Source organism: Arachis hypogaea, chromosome 18 (assembly GCF_003086295.3).
Source record: "Arachis hypogaea cultivar Tifrunner chromosome 18, arahy.Tifrunner.gnm2.J5K5, whole genome shotgun sequence".
NCBI classification, from domain to species: Eukaryota; Viridiplantae; Streptophyta; class Magnoliopsida; order Fabales; family Fabaceae; genus Arachis; species Arachis hypogaea.
The window spans coordinates 19,583,888-19,607,176 of NC_092053.1; the positions used below are offsets into that span (position 1 = coordinate 19,583,888).

At 33.9% G+C, this 23,289-nt stretch overlaps 2 protein-coding genes across 2 annotated transcripts; both read left to right on the plus strand.

Moving 5' to 3' along the window:
- Positions 1-4,352: 4,352 nt before the first annotated feature.
- On the plus strand, positions 4,353-6,660 carry LOC140181281 (uncharacterized). The gene is made up of 2 exons (XM_072224816.1): positions 4,353-4,737; positions 6,482-6,660. The coding sequence occupies exons 1-2, from the start codon at positions 4,353-4,355 to the stop codon at positions 6,658-6,660; spliced, it is 564 nt and encodes a 187-aa protein (XP_072080917.1).
- Positions 6,661-10,177: 3,517 nt separating this feature from the next.
- LOC112769711 (G-type lectin S-receptor-like serine/threonine-protein kinase At4g27290) lies at positions 10,178-14,524 on the plus strand. Its single transcript, XM_072225653.1, has 7 exons — positions 10,178-11,875; positions 11,980-12,120; positions 12,401-12,564; positions 12,673-12,883; positions 13,441-13,678; positions 13,786-13,936; positions 14,084-14,524. The coding sequence occupies exons 1-7, from the start codon at positions 10,594-10,596 to the stop codon at positions 14,381-14,383; spliced, it is 2,487 nt and encodes an 828-aa protein (XP_072081754.1). The 5' UTR covers positions 10,178-10,593; the 3' UTR covers positions 14,384-14,524.
- The last annotated feature ends 8,765 nt before the right edge of the window (positions 14,525-23,289 follow it).

Sequence of the window (23,289 nt, forward strand, 5' to 3'; positions counted from 1 at the left end):
TTAACATACTTCTATCTATCAGTGAAGGTGAGACGTTAGTTGCAGCAAATGAAACCTTTGCATTGGGATTATGTTGGAATTTGGTTTCACAAAGATCCAACAAAGGCAATAGTATCGGTTGCAAACAGAGAAAAACTCCTCACCGACTCCTCAGGGGTTTTGAAGGTCAACACCCCTGGAATTCTAGTCCTTCTTGATAGTAATAATAGTTTTTGTCACGGTTTAAGGTTTAAAATGAGTTATGATTGATTTTTAAAAAAATTGTCCTTTAACAAGTTTAATAAATTTGAATATAAATTAAATAAGAGAGTTATAAATATTTTTAATAACTGTACAAGTACTAGAATGAATAGTTATATATTATTTTAACAAAAATATAAAATAGATCAATGTGGTTAGATCTTATCTATGATATATGGAGTATATGATATCTAAGAACTCAACAAAAAATGATTTTTTATTGTAGATAATTGCCCTTAAATAACAAAAGCTCACACAATCGGCTATATAAAAAAATGGAATGAATTTTGTAATTCAGTGACTAAACAATATATTTATAATCTACATGAGACTATATAAGCATTATTATCAAAGTAATTTTAATTTGAAAATAGTAATTAATACTAATAAGTGAATCAATAAGAAAATTTTCAATATAGAAATTAAATAAAATATTTCACACTTGGACGGCTCCATCTCTAAGGGTAGTCCATTCTTCATGTGTGTCCATACAGAATAACAGATCCAACGTGTGGTCTACATATTAGGCTAGCAACGCCCCTGTTAGCTAAGGTTTGAGTTAGATATATCTAAGTTAACATCATGACCATCGTTAACTACGATTTTCTAATATGAGTCTCCCAAACCAATTCAAAACATATAGATCAAAATATAATTAACTAATTAACATTTCAAATACACAAAATCTCAAATCAGATCAACCAATACATTCTCATATAAATCATTTTTAATTGTACTTTCTAAATCATAAAAGATTCCAACATATTTTACAATTTCAGAATAGCAAGTATCAATAATTAGCTTTTTACGTAGTCTCATCAAAACATATAGTTTCAAATATAACATATCCTTGAATCTTTCAATATTTTAGATCTCAAATTAAATTAAATAATATTTGCTCATAAAAAATCCTTTTCAATCATGCTTTCTCAATCATAAAAAATGTCAAACATATTTTTTAATTTTAGAATACATAAGTGAGTACCAATAAATAATTCAATATTTCAAAAACGCATTCAAATCAAATCGAACAATCTAAAATAATGTAAAACTTAATCAAACATGTATATAGTCTCTTGTAAAGTTCTTAAAGTATGAGTTTTAGAAAATAAATTATTCACTCTAATAAATCAATTAATCTAATCAAACCAAAATTTTTCAATTATAATTTTATGAATATAATCAATTTTTTTTCCAGAGAAGATGTGCTTGTGTGGATTAAGGATTTGGTATTCCCTGTTGATTTTTATATTCTTGAGATGCTTTCAACGGATAATGAGAAACCTTCATCCATTCTACTTGGTAGAACTTTTTAAAGACCTCAAAATTCAAGCTAGATGCCTTTATTGGCACTTACTCATTCGAGGTAGGTGACAAGACCATTAAGTTCAATTTGGAAGAAGCGATGAGGCATCCGTCGGAGGATCACTCCATCCTTCGGTGTGATATCATCGACGAAGTGGTAGCGGAAGTGCAAAAGGAGATTCATGGAGACGTGAGTCTTAACAAGATTCAAAGTGTGGGTGAACATGAGGAAATTCATGAGAATGCCTTCCATGGTCATGGGGACAAGAAACCACAACATGAGTTGAGTGCTGAGTTAAAGCCTTTACCCCCCCCTCCATCTTAAATATGCTTTCCTTGAGAACAACAAGTTTTCAGTCATTATTACAAGTGAGCTCTCTACACAAGAAGAGAAAAAGCTCCTTGAGGCTTTAAGAAAGCATCGAAGAGCCATTTGTTGGAGCTTGGCCGACAATATGGGGATTAGCTCACATACTTATATGCATCGCATCTTCCTTGAAGACGGAGCTCGGCCAATGAGGCAACCTACAAAGAAGGCTTAATCCGACGATTCTTGATGTGGTGAAAAAGGAGATCACCAGACTGCTAGATGCATATATTATCTACCCGATTTCTGATAGCAAATGGGTGAGTTTGGTTCACGTAGTTTCTAAGAAGTTTGGGATCACAACAGTGAAGAAGGAAGATGGTGAAATGGTCACAACAAGGATTCAAAATTCTTGGCGGGTTTGCATCGATTATAAAAGACTCAATGCCGCTACTAGGAAGGATCACTACCCTCTACCATTCATCGACGAGATGTTAGATAGGTTATCTGGTAAATCCCACTATTGCTTTCTTGATGGCTTTACTGGTTACTTCCAAATTCATATTGCTCCTGAAGATAAGGAGAAGACTACTTTTACTTGCCCCTTTAGGACCTTTGCTTATAAAAGGATGCCATTTGACTTGTGCGATGCACCAACTACGTTCCAAAGGTGCATGACAAGTATCTTTTCTAATCTTATGAAAAATTGTTTGGAAGTCTTTATGAATGATATCAGCGTATGCGGTTCCTCTTTTGACTGCTGTTTAAACAACTTAGCTAAGGTCTTGGAAAAATGTGTCAATGCTAACCTTGTATTAAATTTTGAAAAATGTCATTTTATGGTTAGGCAAGGTATAGTGTTAGGTCATGTTATTTCTAGTGATGGAATTTCTGTTGACCCATCTAAGGTTGGTGTTATTGCTAGTTTGCCTTACCCCTCTTCTGTGAGGGAGGTCCATTCTTTTCTGGGACACGCAGATTTTTACAGACGGTTCATCAAAAATTTTAGCAAGATAGCCCTGCCTCTGTCCAATCTATTGCAAAAGGATGTTTGTATTTGAATTAGGTGATGCTTACAAAGAGGCATTTGAGAAGTCGAGGAAGGCCCTCACCACAGCTCCAATTGTGACAGGCCCTGGCTGGACACAACCATTTGAAATTATGTGTGACACCTCCAATCATACTGTGGGTGCCGCACTTACACAGCGCGAGGGTAAGCTTCCCTATATTATTGCCTATACTTCAAAGACATTGGATGCGGCGCAATCTAATTACACTACTATCGAGAAAGAGCTCTTAGCAGTTGTTTTTGCATTAGACAAGTTTAAATCGTACTTGCTAGGCTCTAAGATAGTAGTGCACTTGGATCATGCAGCCCTTAAGTATCTGCTAACAAAGAATGAATCGAAGTCTAGACTCATTCGTTGGATCTTGCTCTTGCAAGAATTTGACGTTAAGATTAGGGATATGAGTGGATCCCAAAACTTGGTTTCCGATCATTTGAGCCGTGTTGAGCACATTAAATATGATCCATTTTCTATAGACGATTCATTACCGCTAGATGCGTTGCAAGCAATCTCTTGCAATACCTCTTAGTTTGCTCGTATGGCTAATTACTTGGTCACCCGGATTTTTCCTCCCGATTTTCTTAAGCACCAAAGAGATAAACTAAGGAGTGATACCAAATATTATATTTGGGATGACCCTCATTTGTGGAGACGTGGGGCGGACCAAGTAATCTGTAGGTGTGTTCCGGAATCGGAATTCCAATCTATACTTGAGTTTTGTCACTCATCTGAGAGTGGAGGCCATTTTGGCCCCAAAGGACTGCTAAGAAAGTGTTAGATTGTGGATTTTGGTGGCCGACGTTATTTAGAGATTCAACCCAATATTATTTTGTTTGTCACCAATGTCAGAAATCTGGAAATGCCTCCTAAAAGGATAAGATGCCTCAGCAACCCATGTTTTTTTTATGTGAAATCTTTGATGTATGAGGCATTAACTTTATGGGGCCTTTTCCTAGTTCAAATGGGTTTCTTTACATTATTTTAGCTGTGACTATATGTCAAAGTGGGTAGAAGTGATTCCAACCCACATTGACGATGCTAACACAGTTGTTTCTTTCATAAGAAACAATATTGTTTGTCAGTATGGGTCACCATGAGCAATCATGAGCGACCAAGAAACTCATTTTTGCAACAGAAAAATGGAGGCATTGCTGAAGAGATATGGTGTGATGCACAAAGTTGTCACTACTTATCTCCCTCAAACCAATAGTTAGGCTGAGGTATCCAACCAAGAGATTAATAGAATTTTGGAGAAAGTGGTAAACCCACAATGGAAAGACTGGAATTCTCGGTTGGGTGATGCCTTGTGGGCTTACCGGACGGCATATAAGACCCTATTATAGATGAGTCCCTTTTGGATCGTCTATGATAAGGCGTGCCACTTGTCGATTTAGATAGAGCACAAGGCATATTGGGCAGTTAAGTAGTGTAACATGGACTTTACACATGCGGGTATTGCAAGAAAGCTACAACTAAAAGAACTAGAATGCCTTAGGATTGAAGCATATGAAAATACAAGGATCTATAAGGAATGGACTAAGGCATTCCATGATCACCATATTCGGAAGAAGGACTTTCAAGAAGGTGATAAGGTTATCTTCTACAATTCAAGACTTCGTCTCATGCCGGGCAAGCTTTGTTCAAGATGGGATGGTCCTTATAAGGTTAAGGAAGTGAGGCCCTATGGCGTAGTGAAGCTTCTTCACCCTCAAAGTGGGACTACTTTCAAGGTGAATGGTCATCAAGTGAAGAGATACCATGAATACAAGTCACAGAAGGAATTAGAGATGTTCCTCTTAGAGGATCCACCTAGCGCTAGCAACTGAGCATCATGTCCATCTAATTTAAGGACGTTAAAGAAAAGTGTTAGGTGGGAGACACCCCACCATGGTATAGCGTTCTAATTTTTCTTCTTTGTGTATAGCTCTTTATTAGCTTTTTAATTCTTAGTTGCAATTCTTATCTTTTCCTAGTTGAATTTGAGTTTGAAGGTGATTGGCAAGGTTTTGGTTATTGGATAGTGTTCAAAAGCTACGTATTGATGAAAAAGAACTAAAACTGCTTTTACAGACATGCGTACGCATCTCTAATGTGTACACATCATTTTTGAAAACTTGCCATTCCATGCGCACACATGAATCATGCGTACGCATGGCCACCTTCCAGTAGAGAATTGGTCTTGTGTGAGGGTTGTGCATGATTTATGCCCACACATGACCCCATTACAGTTGTGCTTGGGTTCTATGCGAGTTTTGTGCGAGAAATATGCATGCGCATGAAATGTTGATCATGTGTACGCATGATCCATGCGTACGCATGACTTTCAAACTCGAGAGGAATGGGTTTTGAGCGAACATCGTATGTGTTTCATGCTTGCGCCTAGATCTTGAGATCATGTGTACGCATGGCCACCCATCCAAAGAGTAATGCGTTGTGTGCATAACCTGTGCGGATGCACAATCTTTCAATTCTTGTAGTCATGCGTACGCATGACCCTTGCGTACGCATGACATCCCTGGTTCTCATAAAGAAGAACGATGCCTTGTTTCTCATTTCTTCTTCTTTTCTCTTCTCTTCTTCACCACCTCTTCCCTTCTTCCTTCCACCAAATTTTGGTGACCCACCGCCGCCAGAGCCATCACCATTCTTCTTTTTCTTCCACCTACTTTTTCTCTCATTTTTTTCTGGCAAGTTTCAACTGCCGGTGCCACCTCTTGGTTGGCTTTGGGATCGCTATTCACCTCACTTTTCCTCATTCAAGTGTATTTTGTTATTGAGAGGTTTGTAAATATTTGCTTATGTTTTCATGTGTCAAGAGTTAGAATGACTTTAGTTATGTGTTTATATGGTTGTATGAGCTTGTTCATTTTGATTTATGTTGTTGATTGATGCTTGATGATGAACATTGTCAATGTGGCTACATTTTATTCTTAGGTGTGCAAAGACTATAATTCATGCAAAGATGCACACCAAGTGTTTGCTAAAAGAATCCAAAGAGCTTTTGTGTAGTTTTGGTCATGTCTTTTTTAGTTGATGCTCATTCTTGTATTATCCTTATTCTTTATGCATTGTTCACGGTTTGAAACATGACCTACACTTTCAATTTTGTGATGTTGTGGTTCTTATATAAGGTTACAAGATTAGTACATTGCTCATGCACCACCCAATAACATTGATTTACTGTGCTTCATTGACTTTGAGTTTTGTGAAATTGGATTTCATAGAGTACCACTAATCTTATATCCTTTCATTAGTGAAGTAGTGTGATGCTTGACTTAAACGGTCCGCTATGCCTCAACCTAAGAGCTGACCCAGGAAGGCTGAAAACACTGATGAAGCAGACAAAAAGACCCCTTCTTCTCCAACTGTTATTGTGACTGAATGTACCTTAAGTTGTTGGAGTGAGCCATCCACTATGAACGTCGATTGTTCATCCCGGAGCACTTGGCTCAGTTTGTAGTGGACTATATTAAGCGACGAGGATGGGGGTTCCTTAAAAAAGAGGTAGGCAGTGTCAATGTGTCTTGGGTCTGCGAGTTTTATTCTAACTATTACTCGGCAGCCCTTGACTCGGTGTTTGTACAAGGAAAGCGAGTCCCAGTGACTGAAGCGGCCATTCAACAGGCACTTGGGATTCCACATGTACCGAAAGGGGATAATGCTTATCAAAGGGCGGAGAAAGAGCGTGAGTTATTTGCTTTTGAGTGGAGTGAGGTCATTAAGGTTATTGCCCATCCTTGAAGCGTTTGGGTTTATGGGGCGCATAAGTTAAATCCCAAAAGCATCTCCATGAATACCCTGACCAATAAAGCTCGGGTATGGCAACAAATTATGTCCAACTGTGTTATGCCGAGTACTCATGAGACCAATGTCACTGCAGACATGGTGGTCCTCCTCTGGTGTATCTTGAAGGAAAAACATCTACATCTTCCAAGACTCATTAGAAAGGCAATGGGTCGGGCACCTACAGTTGGAAATCTTCCTTTTTCTGCGTTAATTACACACTTGGCTTCTACAGTTGGAGTTCTCAATGAGGATGATGATGAGGTACTGGTCTCGGTTAAGTATAAGTCGTGTATCCCGTACAAAAACTGGTTCAAGCCTCAAGCCGCTATTTAGAGCAAGACCCTGTCTTCAGACCCTTCGACCACCTCGGCACCCTCCATTTCAGTACCACCTCCTTCAGCAGCCACATCTCAAGCTCATCTGCCCATATACCAGCTCGTGCAGCAGCTCTTCAAGAAGATTAATCAGGTAGAGCGTCGCAACAAGCAACGATATGAGCACTTGAAGAAACTCATTGGCTATAGCAATCCACCACCAGAAGAGCCGGACTCACCGAAAACCACCTCGGATCATAGCGGAAAAGGAGATCAAGCAGTGGATGTGGAGGCACCCCCATCACACCAGCTTGAGGACACCAGAGGTGGAGCTCCATAGACCGTTTTTCTTTCCCCTTATTAATCATAGCACGGAGGACCGTGCTAACTTCTAAGTGTGGAGAGGTCGATAACCGATCTTTTGGGTGACATAACTTCTACTCTAGACTCTTGTACTTACATTTTTTATGATGATGCTTTTTAATTTACTTTTGATCTATTTTTTAGTGTTTTGAGACTTTAATTCTCTTTTGGATTTATTATAATTAAGTCTTTAGTTTGGTTTTCATTTTAGTCTTAGTACATGTTAGTCTTCATCTAATACCCCTATATATATGAAAAAAAATTTAATGTAAGCCACTTGGTTAAAATAATACAATTCCAAGAGATTATTGTAGGACAACCTAATTGATTTGAGTTGAAATTATTTTTTATTGAACTTGCTTGAACTATAATATTGTGAAACATATAGTTAGAGCTAAGACCACACTACCATGTGATATTTGAGTTTTAATGTGTGGTTGCATCATATTAACCACTATTTTCATTCTTGTGTGTTATTCTCTCTATGATTGTAATCTTTGATTTGTTTGATTCTCTATATCCATTATTCTGTGTATATATACATGTATATGATTAAGGCCATTATTTCATTTAAACTCACTTACCCATATAGTCTTTATCTTTTTATCCACCATTGTTAGTTAATTTTGAGTCTAATAGAATCTCCTTTTGTTCTTACTCTAGCACATCACTAAACATAAGTGAAAAATAATAAATATCATTAATATGGATCTTTGATTAGTTTAGGTTAATGAAAGTGTGTATTATCTAAGTGTGAAAAATTTGGAAAACATTAGTAGAGAAACAAAATATGTGTTTTGTATTTTTTTAAAATCTTGGAAATTGAGTACATACTCATGTATTAATTGTATAAACCATATGCATTGACATTTGTGTATACTTTGAAAAAAAATGTATAAAAAAAATATAATAATAATATACAAAAAGAAAAAGAAAAAGAAAAAGAAAAAGAAAAAGGAAGCAACAAAAAGGGGACAAAGACCCCAATAAAAAGGAATAATAACAATGCATATGGAATTTGAATTGAAAAGAATACATGAGTGTGTGAAAAGTAAAATGATGGGTAGTTAAGTTTATTTTAGAATCGTATAGGTTGTTATATGTGTTTGGTAAGAGTTTAAGTTAATCAAGGATTCAAATTCTAGCTCACTTAGCCATATACATCCTTACCTTTACCCTAACCCCGTTACAACCTTTGGAAAAGTTCTGATGATACTTGCATGCATGCATTGAATAGTTGTTGATTGTTAGATGAAGAACAAATCTTAGAAATCATAATTAGAGGAGAATTGAGTGAATCAACCCTATACACTTAAGCGACTAGAACGTATACGCATCCGGTGACTGGTTCAATTGCTCAATTCTATATTTTCATATTTTGTGATTGATTATCTTGCAAGTTATATTCTTTTGCAACTCAAACTAATTCATGGAAATTGCATTAATTGCTTTGTTGTTTAAGCCCTTGATTGTATATATGTTTTCTTGGAAATTAATTTATTTTGACCAAGTAGTTACACAAAGATAATTAGATATAGTATTAGGTAGAGTAGTTGCATGCATTTAGATAGGATGCATTTAGATAGTTTGCATTGAACAAATGTTGATATCCCTTCCTTGTACTTTTCTTGATATTTAGCATGAGGACATACTTTGTTTAAGTGTGAGGAGGTTGATAAACCACAATTTTATGATTTATTTTGAATTGAAATGAGTGAATTTTATCAACTTATTTTGCACTTATTCACCACATTGCATGCAATTATGATTTCTTCTTAAATTGTGCTCAAGAGTTAAAAACATACTTTTTTTTACCCTTAAATTGATAAATTTAATTCATTTATACTCTATTTGATGTCTTGATGCGTTTGTTGAGTGATTTCAAGTTTAATAGGGCAATGATGATTAGAAGATGGAATGGAAGCATGCAAAAGTAGAAGAATCATGAAAAATGAAAGAATTGAAGATCTGACACTCATGCGTACGCAAGGCTCATGCGTACATATGACTTTCAGTCTGGCTAACTTGCATGTATGCATGCCCCATGCGTATACATGACCAGCAGCACATGCTTCATCAATGAAACATGTGAGGGGCAATTCTGAAGGCTTTTGGACCCATTTCCAAGCCCAACTTAAAGCTAATTGATGGAAGGATGGAGGGGAGGATCAACACACACTCAGAAATTAGATAGTTTTTGGTTCTTAGTTTTTAGAAAAAGAAACTCTACCTTCTAGGTTTTCTTATGATCATTACACTTTTGTTATTACATTTTGATTTGGATCTTGTTTAATTTTATAATTGCTTGTTAATTGTTCACTTTTGTTACTTATGGTTCTAGTTTGAACTCTTGTGAATATTGAATTTATTTTAATTGAATTTGAAGTTTTATGTTCTTTTTATGTTTATTATGGTCTTTGATAGTGATTATATGTAGTAGATAGTTCTAATTTCCATTTAATTTATGGGAAAAACTTAAGATATTGGAATTCTTCAATTTGGAATTGATTTTATCTAATTTTATAAACTAATTATGTTAATAGTCAATTAAAATTTCTATGTGTATGTTAGGGTGTCACTTAACGTGTCACATTAGTAAATTTTGACATCATGATTTATGAACAAACAAAATGACGGAAAGACTAACTTGACTAATTTAAAATCTTTAAAAGATAAATTTGATTAAAAATCTTTTAGGGACTAAAGAATGGTAATCTTGTGGGGATTAATTTAACCATTTACTCTAATTAAAATGGTTTGGTTTTCATTGGTCAAACCTGGGGAGTAAAGTGTTTGATGGTTCGATTGTCACCTTGAGCATAGAAAAACTGAAATTCTATCTCATCTAATCAAATTGCCTAAAATCAGCGAGGAATCAATCATTATGTGGATACAAAAAAGTCATTGCTCAACGGTCATAATCACAAGCCATGCCTACTTTTCAATTTCAGTTAAGATATATTGTTATTGTTGAAACATTCTTGTGTCCCATATTCTTGCTTCAGCACTATAATTTCTTGGCTTTTGTTTGATCTTTCACATTTTCCCACACTTATTTGTATTTTTGAGATGGAAGATTCCAACATCCGCTATAGATTAAGAATGTCAACTATTGCGTGGTTGCATCTACTCTAGTTCTTTATCTACTATTCCTCTAAAAAAGAGCACTATTACCAAGTTACCTACAATAATAATAAAGCAAAACAAAACAATGGAAACGTTCACCTTTCTTCTGTTGTGCTTCTTATTGCTGCATGATATAGCCGTTTCCACTGCCATAGAAAGCATTAGTATTACACGGTCCCTCACTGATGGTGACACCATGGTTTCAGCCGGTGGAACCTTTGCAGTTGGATTCTTAAGTATTCCAGAAAGTTCCAAGAACCGTTACCTTGGGATATGGTACAATAAAGTGCCATCTAACACAGTAGCATGGATTGCCAATAGAAACACTCCACTTAATGACTCGTCCGGGGTCTTGAAGATCACTGGCAATGGAACTCTTGCTCTTCATACTCATAACGATACCATCATTTGGCATTCCAACTCATCAAGATTCGCGCAGCGACCAGTTGCAGTGCTTTTGGATTCAGGGAACCTGGTTGTGAAGGAAGAAGGGAGCAATGATGATGATTTGAAGAGTTTCATTTGGCAGAGTTTTGATTACCCTTATGATACGCTACTGCCAGGGATGAAACTGGGAAGTGACTTAACTACAGGCCTTACAAGGTACCTAATATCGCAGATTAGTTCTGATGATCCTTCTGAAGGTAGCTATACTTATCAGCTTAATATTGTTGGATATCCTCAATTATGTATAAAAAATGGCCAATCCGTGACATATAGTAGTGGATCTTGGAACGGTCTTCGGTTTGGTGGAATTCCCCAGTTAAAACATAATAATTTTTACAACTTTTACTTTGTTTACAACAAGGAAGAGATATATTACACATATGAGCTTGTCAATAGCGCTATATATACAAGGTCTGTGCTATCTGCAGACGGATCAATGAATCGTTATGTGTGGAGTGTTAAGAATAAGAGTTGGAGTGCCTATATAATATTACCAACTGATATCTGTGATGATTATGGTAAATGTGGAGCATATGGTATCTGTAATGTAGCCAATTCCCCTGTATGTAGTTGCTTATTGAACAGATTCGAACCTAAAGTCCCTGAAGAATGGAATCAGGCAGATTGGTCTAATGGTTGTGTTAGAATCAACAAATTGAGTTGCCAGGATGATGGATTTGTAAAGTTGTCTGGTTTAAAGTTACCAAACACACAAAGAGCATCATGGTTAAATAATAGCATGAGTCTTGATGAGTGTGCTAATCTATGCATGAAGAATTGTTCCTGCACGGCTTATGCTGCTTTTGATATCAGGGAAGAAGGAAGAGGGTGTTTATTCTGGTATGATGAGCTGATAGATATTAGAGTGCTGAGTGTTCCACAGCAAGATCTTTATGTCAGAATGTCAAGGAAAGATATAGGTAAAGAAGTTCATCTTACAATTTAACAAGTTCCTTCTTTCTGTTTTTCTTTTTGCATTGTTTTCTTAGATGTACATTTTAATTGTTAATTATATTTTTCCTAGATGAAATTAAGAAGTCATCACATAAATCCAAGATCAGGAAGCTGCAGATTATTGCCTCCATCACAGTCATATCTATAGGAATTTTGATCTTATACCCATCCTTCATGCTATACAGAAGAAAGAAGCAGCAGATAAACTATAGTAAGTCACTTCTGCAGCCTCATTGATTTTTTCTAATAAGTAAAGCTGTTGAGTTTCATGGTTTCTCAATTAATCTATTAGTTAATAGAAAATTAACCTATATATGAATTTGAGGTAAACTTGCAATAACATTAAGACATTAGGGGAAAATGGAGGCTCTAGAAACAGGATAATCTAGCAACATATTTTAAGAGGCATGGGAAAATCTAGTAAGCAGATTTCTTCATTTTCCTGCAGCCATGCTATATTTGTTCTTTTCTTAATGCTTACTGCTTTACAGGAAACATGAGACACAGTCCAGAAAGATATACACATGTAATACAAGAGCATCAGGAGGAAGAACTAGAACTACCACTGTTTGATATGGCTACACTTATTGCTGCAACCAATAACTTCTCCACCAGTAACATATTAGGAAAAGGTGGTTTTGGAACTGTTTATCAGGTAGTATACTATATATCAGACAAAATGGCTAGGCTAGTGCTTTATACTTAATAGTATGAACTTAAAAGTGGATGTTCACATCAAATACTGGCATACTGCAATATTTAGGGTATGCTGAAAGATGGAAGAGAAATAGCAGTTAAGAGGCTCTCAGTACATTCTAGACAAGGTCTTCAAGAGTTCAAAAGTGAAGTGTTGAATGTAGTCAAACTTCAGCATAGGAATTTGGTGAAGCTTCTAGGGTGTTGCATTCAAGCAGAAGAAAGAATGCTGGTCTATGAATATATGCCAAATAAAAGCTTGGACTACTTCATATTTGGTTTGTTTCTAAGTTGATCCTTTCCTAGTTTTGATTTATTTACTATTAATTATTTTCTAGTTTGGGTAATAGATCTTCTATATTTCTCTACCATAACATTTAGTTAAAGTAACTGATTGAAAGCCTAGCAATCATAGCAACATATGGCTGTATTTTGTTTAAGATATTGGAAACAAGATATAAAAGACAGAGACATTAAATTAGTGTTTTTGTATTTTGTTTGGTTATAAACAAAATATAAGATAGGACAGATTATGAAAAAAAATAAATTTCTATTACTAGTATCTTTATGTTCCTCTTGTCAAAAATGACATAAGATACATTAATTTAGTATCACAAGACACAATGTCTATGTTTGTGTCTATGTTTCACCTCCCTAACATAATTTTGTATGTATCCTTATTTCTATGTCTGATGCTTGTAAAATTTTAAGGGCAATACAGTTTCTTCTAAAACAGTGGTGGTTGTTCTCCTATAAGAAATACTTAAAATTTGAGCTACAAAGACTACTTTAATCTGAAACTCAGCCTTACTTTCTTTCTTTTTATATATAAAAGATAAAGAGAGAAGCATGCAATTAGTTTGGTCTCAGCGTTTCCTTATTATCATTGGGATTGCACGGGGCATTCTCTATCTCCATCAAGATTCGAGACATCGAATGGTTCATAGAGATCTCAAGGCTAGCAATATTCTGCTAGATGATGAAATGAATGCCAAAATCTCTGATTTTGGACTAGCCAGAAGCTTTATTGGAAATGAAAATGAAGCAAACACAACAACAATTGTCGGAACTTAGTAAGTACTTGATTACTTAACATGTTAATATATATAATTAATATAAACGTCTTGAGGTACTACCTTGTGCTGAAGCTGTATACTTGTATCATTGTTGATGTTTGTAGTGGTTATGTATCACCAGAGTACCTAATTGATGGAATTTTCTCAACAAAGTCTGATGTTTATAGCTTCGGTGTGCTTGTATTAGAGATAGTAAGTGGAAAAAGAAATAGAGGATTCAGCAACAGAAATCATCGCTTTAATCTTCTGGGGCATGTAAGCTAAACTTTTGGTTGTTATTGATATTTATTATTTTACAAACCAAATAATATATGTACCTTCACCTAAGTCATGTCCTAACTTTACCTGATGTGACAAAAACTTTGTGGTTGTTATTGTATTAACTAAACTGGATACATACAGGTATGGAAACTCTTTATAGAAGGTAATTGCTCTGAAATAGTTGATCCGTCCATCAGAAATTCGTCCGATTTATCTGGAGTCACAAGAGCAATTCATGTGGGTCTACTTTGTGTTCAACAGAATCCAGAAGACAGGCCAAGCATGTCGCATGTTCTTATGATGCTGAGTAGCGAATGCACATTGCTTCAACCAAAAATGCCAGGGTTCTTCACTGAGAGAGATCCTGTTGGTGACACATCAAGCAAGAGTGAACTAGTGTCATTTAATGAAGTCACAGTTAGTGTGGTGCATCCACGGTAGCAGTTGTTTCTTAAATAATTGATTAGCTAATTTCAGCACATGACAGTAGCATACAATCCTTTTGAAAATTTAACTGTGATGTTTAGCAGTTTAGGGGATTTTGTTAATTGATTACATGTTCTTTATATGCTATTTTAAGGACTAAGGTTATGGTTCATGGGAATATGTGTTGGAATAAATTAATTTTAATGACCCAGATCATTCATATTGAATCACCAAAAATATATATATCATAATGCGGAAGCGTACCTGAATTCATAAACATGAATCATACAATTGGAAGAGTTTGGATCTTGTGGTTCTTTCGATCTTCCTCAACCAAAGCCTTCTGTATTCCTAGGAGGCTGAACTGTAACTCTTTTGATGGGGAAAGAGTAACAAAGGCGGTTTTGGTATATTGGGGACCAAAACCCTGAAGGTCTATTTATATTTGAGCATGGCACCCATTAAACCCTTAAGCCCAAATAAAATAGTATCTAAAGCCCAAAAGATAATATATCTAAAATCCAAAAAGATAATTATCTAAGGAACAAAAGATAATATCCGATTTTATTCTCATTTAATTCCAAATCAAAAGTAATAATGACTTATTCAATTAGCATTTAAAACAATAAATGAGATCATCATTATATAAGTCATTTAATTTGAAATAGCATAATTTGTGATTATAATTAATATATGTATTGCCCACAAATAAGTTAGAAAATCAAATAATTTCCTAACAATCTCCCACTTGGGCTATACATATATTATTTCTTGACATAATCACATCTTTATAAACTTTATGCGCGCATCTGAATGCTATTTCTCTCATTACTTTAACAATCTGGTCCGTCTCATACATTAGATATGGAACTACCGCAGCTTTTATCACATTAAATGCCATGACTAAACCACGCCAATCACCATCCTAATATACTCAACGACATAGATCAAATTTGGATGAGTAATATGGAAATTACATGCCAAGTGATCTCATGCATGTCTATTTCCAGCTGGTCCAACTTTATTGAGATCATACACAATACAAATATTGCAAAATGAACATTTCATATAACATGAAATAAACCATCAACTTAATTCTGCAGAAAAATAACTCAATATCTGTCATAGGACATATAGCATAAACTCCCACTAAACCAAGGTATCACAAATATTGACACCCATCCGAGCAGTGTGCTCATGAAAAAAAAAACTTTAGGGGTCAATCCCTTGGTAATGGGTCTGCTAGCATATATTCTGTTCCTATATGTCCTATGGAAATCTGTTTTTTCTTAAACTTTCTCCTTGACAACTAAGAACTTGATGTCTATATGCTTCGATTTTGTCAAGCTCTTATTGTTATTGGAGTATAGTACTGCTGACTTATTGTCACAAAATATCTTTAATGACCTTTCAATGTCATCTACTCTATGAAGCTTAGTGACAAAGTTTCGCAACCATATGCCATGAAATCGGAATCAGAGTACCTAATGATCTCCAAATTTTCTGATCTCCGACAAATAAGCATGTAATCCTTTGTTCTCTTTAAACAACGCATTACGCGTTTAACAGCTATCCAATGATCCATATCCGGATTGCTCAAGTATCTACCCAACACTCTCACTATAAATGATATATCGGGACGTGTGCAGACTTGAGCATACATTAAACTCCCTAGTGCTGATGCATAAGGCTAATCATGCATTGCTGTCCTCTCAAGATCATTTTTAGGGCATTACTTGAGACTGAACTTGTCTCCTTTAGCTACGGGTGTGTCCATTGGTCTACAACCTTCTATGACATATCTACTTAAAATCTTTTCGATATAGTTCTTTTGTGATAATCCAAGAATACCTTGAGAACGATCTCTTAGTATCTCGATTCTTAATACAAAAGAGGCATCACCAAGATCTTTCATTTCGAATTTGTCCGATAGAAATTTCTTAGTTTCATGCAACAAGCCTATATCGTTATTGGCAAGTAGAATGTCATCAACATATAAGACCAAAAAGATATTCACTCCCACTGAACTTGCGGTATACACATTCATCTATGATATTCACCTCAAAACCGTAAGAGGTAATGACTTGATGAAACTTGTGATACCATTGACGGGAAGCTTGTTTGAGACCATAGATGGATTTTTTTCCTTTTTTTTTTTTATTGGATCTCCTTAATGACACTTCTTGAGGTTGTTGAGCTTGCTGTATGGGTTGGGGTTGAGGAGGATTCTCATCATTTTCTTGTACTGTAGCAGTATATTGAGCAACAACAATATTCTCATTGTTCTCTTGTACTGTAACTGGATCTACAGTAGGATTCTCATTTTGCTCTTGTACTATAACTGTATCTTGAACAACAATAGGCATAAGGTCCTGATCATTGTCAGTTATAGAATCCTCATCAAAAGCAACATTCCTAATATTTCCTTCCCCCCAAACTCAACATCCTCAAGAAATCTCGCATTTTCCATCTCAAAAATAGACCTTGATGCAGGATTGTAAAACTTGTACCCCCGTGAACGCTCAGCGTAACCAACAAAGTAGCAACTGATTGTCCTTGAGTCCAATTTTCTTTCATGCGGCCTATAAGGTCGCGCCTCAGCTGGACATCCCCAAATATGCAAATGCTTTATACTGGGCCTTTTCCCAGTCCAAATTTCATATGGGGTTTTGTTAATTGCTTTGCTTGGCACCCTATTAAGGATGTACACTGCGGTCTTTAAGGCTTCTCCCCAGAGTGATTCAGGCAAGGAAGAATGACTAATCATACTTCTCACCATGTCTTTAAGAGTTCGGTTCCTTCGCTCCGCAACATCATTCATGCTAGGTTTGCCTGGCATAGTGTATTGCGGAACAATACCACACTCCTCTAGGAAAAAGGCCTAGGACGTTGCTCACCTAAACCGTCATATCTTCCGTAGTATTCACCACCACGATCAGATTTGACAACTTTAATTTTCTTCCCAAGTTGAAGTTCAACTTCAGCTTTGAAAGACTTGAAAACATCCAAGGCTTGGGACTTTTCATGAATTAAATATAGATACCCGTAACGAGAGTAATCATCTATGAACGTAATAAAGTACCGTTGTCCATTCCAAGAGACAGTAGGGAATGGGCCACATATATCGGTATGTATCAGTTCTAAGACATCTTTAGCTCTCTCGGCACCTAATTTCCTTTCGTTTGTTCTTTTCCCCTTTATGCACTCAATGCAGACTTCAAAGTCTGCCAAATTTAGGGGTCCAAGAATTCCATCCGACACGAGCCTCTGAATTCTCTGTTTAGAGATGTGACCTAGGCGTTTGTGCCATAATGATGCCGAATTCTCATTTAGTTTTCGTTTTGTACCTATTTGCAGTATTTTATTATTATAGGAATTTAAGTCAAGCCTATATAGATTATCCACCAAATGACCAGAGCAAATATTATTCGAATTATAGAAGAGATTGACTTTATTTTCTCCGAACGAACAAAAATAACTTGATTTGTTCAAACGAGAAACAAAAACCAAATTCCGTCTAAATGACGGTACATAAAATGTCTCTAATAAATCCAAGTAAAATCCACTCGTGGAACATAATCTAAAGATTCCTATAGCTTCGACTGCAACTATATTGCCGTCTGCCACATAGATGTATCTTTCAGCATCACTTGGCGGTCGGCTCCACAGGCAATCCCTTCTTTTCACGCCATGTGGCATATTTGGTACAATCTTTCTTCATGTGTCCCACCTTCTTACAAAAGAAACAAGTTGAAACTTGATCTTGTTTCTTAGCCTTTTTCTGCTGAGAAGGCACATCCGCAATAGTATCACGCTTTCTTTTACACTGAGAAGATGAAGCCATGTGAGCACTTTCAATCTTATCTTGCTGCAGCCTCTCTTCTTCTTGCACACAGCGAGATATAAGCTCCTTTAAGGACCAAGTGTCCTTCAGAGTGTTATAACTCACTTTGAATTGCCCAAAGTGTGCAGGAAGGGAAATCAAAATGAAATGCACAAGTAAATCTTCAGACAACTCTAACTTTAGTGCTTTCAATTTTGAAGCAAGATGAGACATTTCCATAATGTACTCCCTTATGTTCCCTTTACCTTTATACCTCATGGAGACAAGTTTGCTCAAAAGGCTACTTGCCTCCGCCTTTTCATTCTTAGTAAAGAATTTTTCAACATCCTTTAGGAACTGTTTGGCATCTTTATCCTCAGTAATTGAGCCTCGAAACGCCTCAGGAATTGAGCGTTTCATGATCATAATGCTCATTCGATTGGATCTCTCCCACTTCTCTATTTTAACCTCATTGAGGTTTTCCGGAGTGGAAGTGGGTTTCTCCTCTCGAAGAGCTATATCTAGGTCCATACAACCGAGGACAATCTCCACGGTATCCTTCCAAACTTTAAAGTTTGAACCATTCAGCATAGGAATACTGCTAATTTGTGCAGAAATATTGGTAGCTAAAGCCATAGTTTCTGGATTAGAACAAAAGAACATGCAGTAAATATTAGTTAATTAATGGGTAAAAAATCCATATTGAGATATCTAGCACAACATTAATTTTCAATCTTTGGATAGAAAAATTAACTGTAAGTGATACTCTCATTGCAGTAATCAAATATTGTCAAAATTCCTGTCACACATTAAGCCTTTCTTTGGACCGACTTAATGCGCACATGAAAACTTAAACTTCGCAACCTATTTATTACCGCATATATTTTCTATTAATTGGCCAAACAATAAACTTCCTTTGGGCTGATTATTGACCGCATAATTAATAGAAAATAAACAAAAGTGTGCAATGCTTATTATTTGGCCAAACAATAAACTTCCTTTGGGCCGATTATTGTTTGCATAAATAATAAGTATTACTTTATTCTTATTTACCCAAATATTTATTTACCATTAATATGTGTATGTAATTCGGCCAAATATAGGCCTTCCTTTGGGCCGACCAATATTCGCATGAATTACATGTCACCATATTCCTTATGTTTTGAATAAATCAATTTTCACAAAAGAGACTACTTTGGCAGCATAATGTTCAATCAATTTATTCCAAAACCAAATCTTTATAAAATAGATGGGTATACTAATCCAAATTGTTACCAATTTCCTTATGTAACAACAAAAAAAATACTTAAATCTCAAAAGAAAGTAAATCTTAATGATGTCTTTTGAGATCTTAAAGAAAAATATGATTATAATTCATATGCCAAGAATTTTTGATCCGTTAAAATTAGAATCAACCTTTATAAAATTAGTAGATATAATAATTCTTATATCTCAAAAGGATAATCCATTAATTTTATACTAAATTAATGGCACACATAAAAAAAAAACCCAAGACCATTATAATAATATTTTTGTGCTAATGTTTCAGAATAAATCAATTACTATATCAAATAAAAAAAATTCGATACGGTAAATATATATATATAAGCAGCCGAAAGTATATATATATATATATATATATATATATATATATATATATATATATATATATATATAAAGCAATCCAAATAACAGTAATAACATGTAATCTGAAACAATACTAAAATCATATATATAGGCACAATCGTATATACATAATACACGCATATATTGATTAAGGAACACAAAAATATATATTCCTTTATATTTCTTTATATGCATTATTGTCATCACGTAAAGAACACAGGAGGGCATATCGATGGATATATATATATACGTATCAATTTATATATACATTGACGCACACATACAAACTCAAACAAGTTCACATATATGCGTGCAACAATTTATATCGTAAACAATATATATATATATATTAATTCGATAATAGAAAAATAAAAACTGAATATTTTCGATGATTAAATTATGGATGGCTCTGATACCACTTGTTGGAATAAATTAATTTTCATAACCCAAATCATCCATATTAAATCACCAAAAATATATCTATCATAATGCGGAAGCGTACCTGAATTCATAAACATGAATCATACGATTGGAAGAGTTTGGATCTTGTGGTTCTTTCGATCTTCCTCAACCAAAGCCTTCTGTATTCCTAGGAGGCTGAACTGCAACTCTTTTGATGGGAAAAGAGTAACAAAGGTGGCTTTGGTATATTGGGGACCGAAACCCTGAAGGTCTATTTATATTTGAGCATGGCACCCATTAAACCCTTAAGCCCAAATAAAATAGTATCTAAAACCCAAAAGATAATATATCTAAAATCCAAAAAGATAATTATCTAAGGAACAAAAGATAATATCCGATTTTATTCTCATTTAATTCCAAATCAAAAGTAATAATGACTTATTCAATTAGCATTTAAAACAATAAATGAAATCATCATTATATAAGTCATTTAATTTGAAATAGCATAATTTGTGATTATAATTAATATATGTATTGCCCACAAATAAGTTAGGAAATCAAATAATTTCCTAACAATTACTTGTTGGAATAAATTAATTTTAATGATCTAGATCATCTATATTGAATCACCAAAAATATATATATTATAATGCGAAAGCGTACCTGAATTCATAAACATGAATCATACGATTGGAAGAGTTTGGATCTTGTGGTTTTTTCGATCTTCTTCAACCAAAACCTTCTGTATTCCTAGGAGGCTGAACTGCAACTCTTTTGATGGGAAAAGAGTAACAAAGGCAGCTTTGGTATATTGGGGACCGAAACCCTGAAGGTCTATTTATATTTGAGCATGGCATCAACCCTTAAGCCCAAATAAAATAGTATCTAAAGCCCAAAAGATAATATATCTAAAATCCAAAAAGATAATTATCTAAGGAACAAAAGATAATATCCGGTTTTATTCTCATTTAATTCTAAATTAAAAATAATAATGACTTATTCGATTAGCATTTAAAACAATAAATGAGATCATCATTATATAAGTTATTTAATTTGAAATAGCATAATTTGTGATTATAATTAATATATGTATTACCCACAAATAAATTAGGAAATCAAATAATTTCCTAACAATATGTTCTTCTTTCTTGTTTAAGTCCTCTGATCAATGTGCAGTGGTGGTTGCAACATTCTTTTTTCTTATTTATTTTATGAATGATTACATGTTTAGTATGCATTCTTATGCAAGAGTCTTTTTTGAACTTAAAGTGCAATGGTGCATAGACTTTTTTCTTTCTTTTTAATTTTGCGAATTTCTTTTCTTTTGTGTAACAATTATCATACTCTTAGTCATTAAAATTTTTTATATTATATTATAAAATTATTTATTCCAGCCATTTAAGCTAATAGAAGAATGAAAAAAAATGTAATATCTCTCAATATATATAACATCTATGCACTTTTACTTGTTTATTATTGGTTTTTTTCTAACTGAGTTTGCGTTTCTGTGAAGTGTTAAGTTACCCTCATTACATAGTCAAAATCAGCCTCAAAAAATCTTCCTGGAAAAGCAGAGATCAGAGTTCAGATTCATCAAATTTCTCTTTTTTTCCTCCTAATATTTTTTTTTATGAAATCATTTTACTGCGGTAACTGCAGATTGTATTATTTACACCAGCTAGTTTGTAGGTGCTGTTAGTCTATGACACAGATTTTCATCAACCTCTCTAAGGGTGTGTTTGGAGTTCATGTTGGGGAATAGAAAAGTCCGTTTGAGCGTCTTGAACGTCCCATTGTCATGTTTGGCAATTTTTTAAAACTCCTAATCCAGTCATGTTTGGCAACTTTTTAGAACTCCTAACCCAGAAGTGCTTTTACCTCTATGTTCACGTGAAGTTAAAAATTTAAGCTTCTGCGTTCATGTTGGGAAGGTTAATTACCGTTGGAGGAATTAGGTAAGAAATTTATTCCATATCTACCAACTGTACAGTGTACCCTTCATTTCTTCTATAAAAAGGATGTACATAACTACATAATTTCACAATAGTTCTCTATATGTTCTTCTTTGTAGGTTCTTGGTTACATTTTTTTTTCAGATTTGTTTTCATCACTACCAAAGTAAAGATTTTAATTTTTTTTATTATTTTTTGTTCTTTCTTTCATATTTTGATTTTTATGTTTTTTATTGTATTTTTTATTTATATGATAAATATTTTTCCTACCATTTTTTTAGTATTCTGATGTTATTTTTATAATTTTCTATTGTTATTTTTTTTTTGTATTTTTTTATTTATATGATAACTATTGTTGATATAAATTTTTATTTTTATTAATTTTTATGATATTTTTATTATTTTTTGTTTATATAAATTATTTTTTTCTATCCTTTATTGTACTATATTTATGTTGTGTATTAAATTTTTTATTTTTTTATTTGATTTTATTTATATGAATTTTATTTATTTTTTATTATAATTTTTTTTTCATATAATATATGTTGTTGGTTGTGATTATTATATATTATGTTTGTATGAATTTTTTTTATTTTTGTTTTTTATTTTTATTGTACTTCTTACTGTACTTTATTTTTGTTTTTATTATATACTAATTATATGTAACAAAAAAATCATAAATAATAAAAATTTATAGTCCAAACTGATACTAAATTAAAGAGTACTAACGACACTAAAATAAATTATAAAATATTTTTTTGTTTAATATTATAAAATATATAGTACTCCCTTTTATATTTTTATTTCTTATTGTTTTTTAGTTCATATGAATTTTTTTATTATTTACTATTTTTTATGTTTAATATGTAAAGTGTCTTTTTTATTTTTATTTGACTTTATTCTTTTTTATTTTTTACTTATTTTTATCATTGACTTTTTTTATATTGGTTTTTTTCAGTGTTCTAATCTCTCAGGTATGTTAATTTTTTTATGGTATTTTTATTGTTTCTTGTTCAAATGAATTCTATTTTTTTTCTCTTTTATGCACTGTGTTTATATCTTATACGAAGTTTATTTTATTTTTTTTTATTTGATATAGTTCATATAAATTTTTTTAT